Source organism: Phoxinus phoxinus (genome assembly GCF_949152265.1).
Source record: "Phoxinus phoxinus genome assembly, chromosome: 15".
Lineage (NCBI taxonomy): Eukaryota > Metazoa > Chordata > Actinopteri > Cypriniformes > Leuciscidae > Phoxinus > Phoxinus phoxinus.
In genome coordinates this window covers 20,828,905-20,840,172 of record NC_136890.1, presented here as the reverse complement: position 1 = coordinate 20,840,172, position 11,268 = coordinate 20,828,905, and the positions used below count along the sequence as shown (strand labels likewise).

At 40.6% G+C, this 11,268-nt stretch overlaps 1 protein-coding gene across 1 annotated transcript; it reads left to right on the top strand.

Moving 5' to 3' along the window:
• The first annotated feature begins 1,405 nt into the window (after nt 1–1,405).
• Nucleotides 1,406–10,039, top strand: slc26a6.1 (solute carrier family 26 member 6, tandem duplicate 1). Its single transcript, XM_079637746.1, is given in 17 exon segments — nt 1,406–1,516; nt 2,098–2,246; nt 2,745–2,909; nt 2,986–3,132; nt 3,757–3,839; nt 3,954–4,101; nt 4,224–4,337; nt 4,711–4,732; nt 4,735–4,813; nt 7,275–7,374; nt 7,505–7,611; nt 7,718–7,787; nt 8,072–8,161; nt 8,977–9,117; nt 9,347–9,401; nt 9,567–9,676; nt 9,793–10,039. Coding segments are annotated over 17 exon segments (1,719 nt in total). The 5' UTR covers nt 1,406–1,407; the 3' UTR covers nt 9,823–10,039.
• Nucleotides 10,040–11,268: the final 1,229 nt, after the last annotated feature.

The window sequence follows — 11,268 nt, the reverse complement described above, 5'->3', positions numbered from 1 at the left end:
GAGAGAGAGAGAGAGAGAGAGAGAGAGAGAGAGAGAGAGAGATGGGAGGGAGGGAGAGATGGGAGGGAGGGTCGGTCAAAGGTCAATTTTCTAATGACTAAATAAGCATTATTTATTGAAGAGTGGCGTGTCTTCTTATTGGATAATATAGCCCTACCTCCTACCAGGAAGATACATAATCATTATCTGGAGATCATTATTAAAGTACTACAGTAAAAATTGTAACAAGTCTGTTGAGTACAAGGTGTCGCTCACGTGATGTGTAATATGATCTCTGTTCTCAGGAGTGGTAGATTAAAATCTTTTAACCTTTGGTCAGACCGAAGCTGATCCAAAGATGAATGTCTGTGAACATTTGAGACAATAAATAACACTTTGGAAGTCTGGAGGAGGGAAAGAGCGCAGAATCTGTCTCTCTCTCTCCAATTATAGACTTCCAGTTTAATTGGTTTAGATTTGTTTGCTTGTAAGAATGATAATAGACGGTTTGCTCTGAGTTCAAGGCCACGTCACTACAGCTTAGCACAAGAGAAACATAAGCATACACTCCGTTTTAGGATTGTGCCTGTTTGAGTTACTTTTTCTTGTTCTCACAGATGGACAATCAAAAACTTTCACAGAGTGAGAATTTCAATCCTAACCCTGTTTCTGGTCTGAATGAAGCACAACTAGATATCCAGGGACAGCGCAGGTGGAAGGCGCATCGGACAATTTGGGGAAAGCTGAAGGAGGAGAGCCGGTGAGTGTGGGTGAGAAGAGTATAAGCTTATTTAAGAAGCATGCACACTTAAGATAATTGTGATCACAAAATAGGCACAGTGTCCATGAGAAATACACACACTGACCATTAATGTCTCTGTTGTTTTGCATCAGGTATTCAGGTCCAAGGCTGAAGAGCTGCTTCCTGTCTATTGCACCTCTCTTGTCATGGCTGCCACAATACTCGCTCAGGAAAAATGCTGTTGGAGATGTGATATCAGGAATCAGTGTGGGAATCATGCACCTGCCTCAAGGTTTAAGACTTTCACACACAATCCTGTGATATTTGAGCTGCTATGTGCTATAAATATATGGCTTACAAAAAACTTTATTTGCTAAGTATAAAGATTTTTTCACGGTGACAACGTAGATTAAAATCATGGTCTATTTTTAGGGTTCTCTGAGAGTGTAGACACTTGAAGTGCCTGTGATGTGACGGGTCGATTATGATTTGCATCGCCCTGTTTTTCATAATAGACACCTACAGATCTGCATTATCGTCTGGCAGCCAATAATTTTCCTCACAATGCACCGTGGTTCAAATCAGACAGATAAAGTGGATGTAATGACTAATTCTATTGTACAGAACTGCACACACTCCTCTACACACAAATTGTTAATTTTCAGCCTTTTTCTATTCTCATAGGGATGGCTAATGCATTGCTGGCTGCAGTTCCTCCAGTGTTTGGTCTGTATTCCTCTTTCTACCCTGTTCTCATCTACTTTATATTTGGAACATCCAAACACATCTCTGTGGGTAAGTACACATACGTGAACTATCTTTGCAGGTACATACACAGTGCCACTTTGCAAGAAAAAAGATTTTATGGAGTAGTTCACCCAAAAAAATGAAATGTTGTAACAAGCCCATTTGTTAATTTTTTTTTTCAATATATGGATTTGTAAATATAATAACACAAAATAATAATATTTAAACAACAAAACATATTTTTAAAAAAATGTAACGAATTAATTTATTAAAACAACTAATAACAATAAAATATACAACTACCAGTCCACGTTATAATTTAGAGTGATCTGTTAACTCTCTAAGTTATGTATTTCAGAAATATACAAAATCACAATTAGCTAAAAATGTATTAATTTAAACAATGTAATAATTTAAGGCAGAAACTATGGGCTCATTGAAGTAATGAATACGTGTTTCCTAACAAATGATTGTGCCATTTACAGTGTAATATAAAATAACATAATAAAAAAACTAAACTAAAGCATATTAAACATTATATAATATATATATATTGGTAGTCCATCAAGTGGCTTGGTTCTTATTTGATTGGCCTTTCAGGTCTATCTGATGATCTGTCTGATCCACAGGTACTTTTTCTATCCTTTCCATCATGGTCGGTACAGTAACAGGTGATGTGGTGTTGCCAGGCAGCGGAGCAGAGAGTGATGAGATTGAGGCCGAAAGCATGAGAGTTGCCTTTGCAGCTCAGCTGACCATTCTGTGTGGATTAATGCAGGTAAAACACACACATGCTGTATTAAATGTAGGATAGGCAATTGCGAAGAGGTTAGCAATAGCAAACTAGCTTTGAAAACATAAGATCCCACCCTCGCTCTCCATAGCCATGCCTCCTTCAAAACACATTAACGCACAAGCAGAGTCTGCAAAGAGTCACGAGAGACGGCGTTAAACTACCTCATGTCTCAAAGCACATAACATTACAATAATAATGAACTTAAACAACTTACAGTGCTCTTACTTGTACCGTTTGACTGCTGCAGATTAATTGCATTGGCGTTGATAGTGTTGTTGACATAGAAACGCTTAAATCCGAGTCTGAGTCTAGAACGTCACGGGTTGGCATCTCTTAAATAAAGCAATTATTGATTGCTGTCAGGATGTGAGGAGAGTTTTAACCAGTATAAAAAAGTGTTTATTAAAAAATTGCATACCCTGTCTTTAATTCTGTATTAGAGTGTGTGTGTCTTTGTATCAAAACTCTCTCCCTATATAGATTGTGCTATATGTGCTGCGTTGTGGAGGAGTGTGTCGGTGGTTGTCTCAGCCGTTGGTCAGTGGATACACTATGGCAGCTGCCATCCATGTGACTGTTCACCAGCTGCCTTTACTGATGGGCATCTCCATAGTCAGACACAGAGGCGTCCTCGCTGTGTTCTGGGTGAGAATGAGCTCTGTGTGTTTTACCTCTGTTATCTCCATATATCTAAAATGCTGAATGTACATGTGTTCGACAGATGTTTTCAAACTTTGTGTCTGAAATCAGGAGTGTATTACCAGCGACACTGGTCATTTCCTTTGTCTCCCTGGTTATACTTGTTGGTGGAAAGATGCTGAATTCATGCTGGACTACTCGATTTCCCATTCCATGGGAGCTGGTACTGGTGGGCACGCACGCACGCACGCACGCACGCACGCACGCACACACACACACACACACACACACACACACACACACACAAAGTTTTCAAGTTTTATAATATTCCATGGATCATGAACTAAAATTTATTTGTGGCCGTTATTTTTTCCAGTTGTGTTAGTTTTTATTTTTATGTGAATAAAAATGTGCCAACACTTTACAATGAGGTCCCATTACTTTGTTACCATACTATATTCCATTACTATATATTACTTTATGCATTAACTAACATTAACTAATAAAGAAAAATAAATTTGTTATAGAATACATATTGTGTATTTGTTAACATTAGTTAAATACACCTGTTCACTGTTAGTTCATGTTAGCTCAGTTCCAGTAAATAATATAAACAGATGCAACTTTAATACAACTTTTTGATTTTAATAATATATTAGTAAATGTTAAAATAAAATGAATCAATATTTTGTTTGAATCAAAAATTTTCATTGTTTATATTTCATTCATGTAGTAAACTATTGTTAACAAATGGTATTGGAGTAGGTTGTTTACATTTGTATAAATTAAACATCATGGTTTCCTTTTTTAAAATATTTCTGTGCAACAGTAATTCTTTCTTCATGTTCCCTAGATTATCTCTGCCACTCTGTCATCATTGCAGTTTGATTTGTCCGGTCAGTATGGAATACAAATCGTTGGACCCATACCAACCGGGTCAGCAGAGTGTTGGATTTTCTTTACAGAACCAATTAGCTGGACGTATTTCTGTGTTGAAACTTATTCTCTCTCTCATTTGTCCCCTTTTCTCTCTCCTTTTCTATCCCTAAGTCTCTCACCTCCCTCCCTCCCATCATTCTCCTTCTCTCAGGAGCTGTTATTGACAGCTCTTGCACTAGCAGTGGTGGGTTATGGTTTCCAAGCTTCATTGGGCATGATGTTTGCTCATAAACATGGGTACCCCTTTTACAGCAACCAGGTAACAAGCAAATGTTGTAACTTTAACAATTTGTTCCCTGGAACCTCACAATAAGGCTAGTGCAGATGCCCTCTTTGCAGCTTCTCCTCTGTCTGATCACAAATGGTATCTCCCTCCTGTAGGAGCTGTTGGCTATGGGTCTGTGTAACTCTATTGGAGGGGTGTTCCAGTGCTTTCCAGTAAGCGGATCCATATCTCGCAGCACAGTGCAGGAGAGTACAGGCGGACAAACTCAGGTGCGAACACCTGCTGTCTCATGTTACAGTCAAATGTACATGCACAAATGTACACTCACCGCGAATCACATGACATGGGAAGATTATATTGAGTATTTTCTCAGACTTTTAGTGTTATTCAGGCACTGGCCACATGAAGTACAGGCATTTAAAGACATATTTTTTTTTGCATTCATTATTTACAAATTGAAACGGAATTGTGCTGTAAGAAATGCAGCATGTGACTCTGTTATTAAGGCATTGAACATTAACATCTCTCTTTCTTATCAGCAAAAGCTCACTGATAAAATCCAAACCACATGCTTAAAAGAAAATGCCCGCACTGCAATAAGGTTTTTCTCCTTGATGAACATGACCTCTCTCTTTTTCTCAGGTGTCTTCTCTAGTGTCTGCACTATAATTCTATTGATCTTGCTGAAGTTCGGCCCCCTTTTTCAGCAGCTTCCAAAGGTCCCAATATCACATTCAATTGGGAAGTATATATTAAACAGATATAATGTAATAAGGTGATTGTATAAAGTGTATTTGTGTGTGTTTCAGACAGTTTTTATGGAGCTAAACGAGTCTCAATAAAGATAAATGCACACACTACATTCACATATGCACACACATGATTCATAAATACACACACAGGATACACAAATGCGCACAAAATTCACAAATGCACACACAAAATTTTAAAAGCACAGAAGATTCACAATGCATACAAAATTCACAAATTCACACAAAATTCATAATACACACACAATTCAGAAATGCAAACAAAATTTACAAATGCACTCAAGATTCAGAAATGCACAGGGCAAGATTCAGACGTGTATTTCTGATGCACACACAATATATATTGATTTACAAACTGCTTGCGGTCTGTGAACTTCACTGCATTTGTGTGTGAATTTTGAGACTCCCTTGACTTGGCTCGACACACAAATGCCTTTTTTTAAACAGGAATGATCAGCAACAATCAGATATCTCCCTTGGTTTAGCCAATCACAAGAACGCACCCCGCGTGGGGGATTGTTTACTCATAAGCCAATCACATGAATGCGTTCACAACAGCGCGATATGCATGTGGCGCGGGCGCGAGCGCGTGGAGTTCTGTCTGTCAGTTGGTTGAGAGACATAGGGTGTACTCACACTAGCCAGTTTAAAACCGTGCCCGAGTGTGTTTGACCATCCAAAGCGCGGTTCGTTTGACTAGTGTGAGTGCTCCGAACCGTGCCCGGGCGCGGTTCGATTAGCCGGCCCTGGCCCGCTTGGAAGAGGTGGGCCAGAGCACGGTTCAGTTGGACTCGGGCGCGGTTCGCATGCAGTGTGAGCTCTAATGGTACGTTCACACGGGGCGTGAGCGTCAACGCTTCCCATTGACTTTGAATGGGTGACGTCAAGCTTTGCCGAAATGAATTGTGGATCCGTCGGCGGCGCTTCACTGGCGTTGCTCGCAGCAGAAGTTGAGAATTTTTCAACTTCTGCCGCGAGCAACGCCAGTGAATCGCCGCAGGCGGAAGCGTCAGCCAATCAGGATCACTCTATGCAAATACAGTAGCCAGGCGGCAGCCAATCACGTTCATCACGTTCATCCTGTCATTCCTGTCTAATTTCATTGGCTGACGCTGCTATGACCATGGCGTCGTGCCAAACTTCAGCCACGCCTTCCGTCAAGCGTTGACGCTGAAGCCCCGTGTGAACGTACCGTAACCGTGCTGGAGCACGGAACAGGACGTCACGGTTTAACAGGGTGCGCTTGACAGGGCATAGCAGAAAGAGAGAGAGAGAGAGCCCCGGCCGCGCGCGCACTCACCCGAGCGCTGTCTGCTCTCTCTCTCTCTCTCTCTCCCTCGCGCATATTAATCGAAATCAATTAATACGATGGTGTCGAGAAAAAAAAACTCCAGTGATTAAATGTTTTCTGTGTTGACAAATCTAGTGCGATATCCTAAACTGCCGAATTCATTGCTGTTTTTTTCTGTTTACATTTCATGGTGTGACACTTCTCTTCATTATGCACCATAATGACGTAAGCGTGCTCCGGCACGAATGCTGAAACCCTATGTGAGTGCAGGCCAGAGGGGGTGGGGGGACAATCGTACTCGGGCCCGGTTCATGGCAACCGTGCCTAGACATCATATAGATATATTGAATTTCTGCACTTTGACATTCAGAGCACTGGGCAAAAATCACATCGCGTCAACACCCGCCGCGGGCCTTTCCGATGCTTTGTCTGAATTAAACAGTCGGATTCCCCTGGTCCGCACCAGTTCTAAGTCTCTATATAATATCTATGGGTTGAGACCTCAACATGGCTTCTGGCAACGACTTACCGCTCCCCTGTCGTTGCCAGAAGCCATGTTGAGGTCTCAACCAACTGACAGACAGAACTCCACCGCGCCCGCGCCACATGCATATCGCGCTGTGTGAACGCATTCATGTGATTGGCTTATGAGTAAACAATCCCCCACGCGGGGTGCGTTCTTGTGATTGGCTAAACCAAGGGAGATATCTGATTGGTTGCTGATCATTCCCTGTTTAAAAAAAGGCATTTGTGTGTCGAGCCAAGTCAAGGGAGTCTCAAAATTCACACACAAATGCAGTGAAGTTCACAGACCGCAAGCAGTTTGTAAATCAATATATATTTGTGTGTGCATCAGAAATACACGTCTGAATCTTGCCCTGTGCATTTCTGAATCTTGAGTGCATTTGTAAATTTTGTTTGCATTTCTGAATTGTGTGTGTATTTATGAATTTTGTGTGAATTTGTGAATTTTGTATGCATTTGTGAATCTTCTATGCATTTGTGAATCTTCTGTGCTTTTAAAATTTTGTGTGTGCATTTGTGAATTTTGTGCGCATTTGTGTATCCTGTGTGTGTATTTATGAATCATGTGTGTGCATATGTGAATGTAGTGTGTGCATTTATCTTTATTGAGACTCGTTTAGCTCCATAGTTTTGGCTGTAATTATTTTAGTTAATCTGCAAGGGGTTTTTGCACAAGTTAAAGATGTGCCTAAACTGTGGAATACCGACCGCTTGGACCTGGTAAGGGCACCCAATCCATTCATCCTAACATAACTAACTCAAGTACAACATGCACCTGGATCAAAATCATGTTCCATGTAGGCCTCTCATCCAGGGTGTTTCCTGTGTGTGTTTCCCTCTGAGACTGCAGGTAGTGTGGGTAGTGACACTGCTCAGTGCCCTGGTGTTTAACCTGGACCTGGGGCTTGGCATTGCAATTGTGTTTTCTCTCCTTACCATTGTCTTCAGGACACAGCAGTGAGTCATCTGCATTGTCTGATATGTATCTACAATGTCTCTCTCTATTTTTCTTTTTCTCATCTTTCTCATACTAACTTATTCTTCCTCTTTCCAAAATTTTCAGTGCCAGGTTTGCCGTTCTTGGGCACATTGCTGATACAGACTGTTACAGGGATCTGGAGAAATATGCAAAGGTAGTCTCTTATGCTCACCAAATCTGCATTTACATGATCAAAAATACAGTTAGACTGAAGTAATGACTTCTGAAAATAAAGCTTTGCCATCACAGGAATACATTATAAAATATAGTAAAATAGAAACCAGTTATTTAAAGTTTCAATAATATGTCACAATATCACAGTTTTTTTTTTACTGTATTTTTGACTAAATAAATGCACCCTCGGTAAGCATAAGAAACTTTTTGTAACCAATAATAAATGTTAATGATTCCAGAATTCCCTGAATTTTGTGGTTTCAGGCGCTCCAGGTCCCTGGAGTAACTGTGTTTTCCTGTTGTAATCCACTTTACTACGCCAATGCAGACCAGACCTTTACATCACTAAAACAGGTACAACCTAGGGGGTTGCAAAATGATCAAATCACAATTTTTTTCCGGAAAATCACGATTCACAATTTTATCACTATTTATCACGATGCCGGTGCTATGGACATTGGCACCGACGTGGACACACCGACACTGGCACACCGACACGGACACACTGGCACACGGACACACCGACATGGGCACACTGACACGGACACACCGACACTGGCACACCGGCACGGACACACTGGCACACGGACACACCGACATGGGCACACTGACACGGACACACCGACACTGGCACACCGGCACGGACACACCGGCACTGGCACACCGACACTGGCACACCGACACTGGCACACCGACACGGACACACCGGCACGGACACACCGGCACTGGCACACAAACACGGACAGCAAAACGGACACCGACACGACATAACAAAAAACATGAATTTGACTTGGTTACATGAGAAACACCTATTTATACACCAAGACTAATGACTAACAAGAAACACCATCAAGACAGTCAACCAATAAGGTAAGCAATAACAAATGTTTAACCGGCAAGGCTTTAAAGCACATGCAAGTTAATGCACTCGACCTCTGCATTAACATGTGATGTGAATGTACGTTGCATTGTACAGTATGTTGAGATGGAGGTGCCAGAGCTGCAACTGATAGAATACACTGTAGCACGATACTACAATATTTCTTCAAAAGCAGATTGTGGAGACATTTTCGTGATATTGTACACCTCTAGTTCAACCTCCATTATTTCCCCCTGCTTTCCATTCATTCTAATATGTCTATATTTTATTATTATTTATGTATGTGCAGGCAGTTAGCACTGGCATTGAGGAGAATCCTGAAGTAAGTCCTCCAGACCAGCAGGGGGCTCAGAGTGTGCAGCACTGCGTTATTCTGGAGCTCAGTGGAGTCACCTTCATGGACTCAGTGGCCACGGCCACATTCAAATCAGTTAGTGGCACAGAAAAACACACACACACACACACACACACACACACACACACACACACACACACACACACAGAAGTGTTTATATTTTACCAGAGATGAACAGAAATAGATTACCTGTTGCTGACTCTCATGAACTCCTAACTAATGAATGTCAGTTTAAATTCTGCATGTCATTGTGTCTGTGTTTGATGGCGAACGTGCGTGTCTTACCGCTCTCTCTGGGTCACAGGTGCTTCAGGACTTTGAGAACACACAGACCTCGTTTTTCTGTGCTGCATGTCCAGGTAGCACGTCTGACACACACAGCCACACTCTCACATGATCAAGCATGACGTTTTTATATTAGCATATATAGTGTGACTTTATAGGAATAGTTCATCCAAGAACTGAACTATTTAACATGTCTAATGCACTCATATATATAATCTGTATTTCCTGTTTGTTTCTAGGTGGTTTACTCTCTCAGATAAAGAACCATGGTTTAGTTCCAGATTTTCTGTCTCTTTCCTCATTTTTCCCCTCAGTGCATCATGCAATCCTACACTACCAGGGGCTACAGGTGTGTGTGTGTGTGTGTGTGTGTTTCCTCTTTGTGTTTGTATAGGGCTGTTTGTGTTTTGCCTTAATTCAACAGCACTTTCTGTTCTAATTAAATTACACATCTATATTTTACAGAACACAGGCACAGATGTTACAGAGCTGTGACCTTTAATGACCTCCCTTCATGAACAGAAGATACATGAACCTGCAAACCTGAAAGAACCCTTCAACACTGGGGTTTAGATGAGACACTTCTAGACAAAACAAAAAAGGAGAAGAACTTCCTATTTTGATTTAATGGTTTGGAGCAACTTTTTACCTTCATCTGGATTTAAGGTGATATGTGGCAACAGCTGTTTGTTTATCGGCTATTGAACGTGAAATTATCTCTGACACCATAAACAGATTTTATATGGTTTATTTGTTTTTGTCATTTTTCTACTTTTAGGTTTGAAATAGTTAAAAAATGCTGAAATATATAATTTATAATTGCCCTCAACTTTATGTACTGCATGTCTGTGCATCTGTAATCTCCCAGATTCTTTTTAACATATGTTTTTTTGTGTTCGAGACCAATTCGGGTTGTAGACAGTAAAATAAATCAAATATGTTCAAAAGAACAACATATATAAACATGAATAGTATGGAAAATAAAGATCTAAATAATTATTACCACTCCGGTCAATACAATGGGGTGTCTGACAACAGCCAAAATCCACCAGTTAATACGTAGAGTTCACACAAGTGTGTTGCGGTAATGTTTTTCTTGTACCCCCAGTGAATTGAACCATAAATGTCATTAGAAGAGACTTTGTTCTCAGGCTAGGTGCTGGGGAGAGGCCACATTAATATTTAATGCAGCTCGTCTCGCTCACACGTTTACTGGGGACATATAAGCTTATATTATATAAAGCTAATCATAATCACTACAGACTAACCCTAACGCCACCACCAACAGAAAACCTTTAGCATTTTTAGGATTTCTGGTTAAATAAAATAAAATTGTATTACAATTAAGGACGTCCCAAAATTTCCGCAAAGGAATGTTTGGTCAGTATTAGTTCACTTTTGTCCCCAAACTATATGTACATACACACATCAAGTTGAAAGTATAAATACCTATTACATGATTACATATTTACAATTTCATATACAAGTCTGTATATTCTCAAATAAAAACATGAAATGTCTCTACTTCACCGGATCAAAACACTTCAGAGTTCTTGAGGCAGGACGGGCAAATATGTGATTCTACCGTTAGATCTACCGTTAACATTTCATTCTTACAAAACCAATCGGTTTGTGTGAACCAAATGAACATGGTATTTTCTATCTAATCAGACTGAGATAAGGTGGCGTATGTCTCTAGTGTGAAAGTGTCTAACATTGACTCCAAAGAACCCCCCTCCTCCTCTGTGTTTTTGGGACTTTGCACCCCATATGAACACATTAGAATTCTGTCAGTAAGTGTGTGAATGGATCAGACTGGTATCGGAAAGGGCAGGATACACATTAACACAACCTGTGAGAGAAGAGAAGAGCCAGGGACGTTAATCTATTCATTGCTGTCCAGAACTTCACTGCACAACCAGACCTGAAGATCTTTCACTG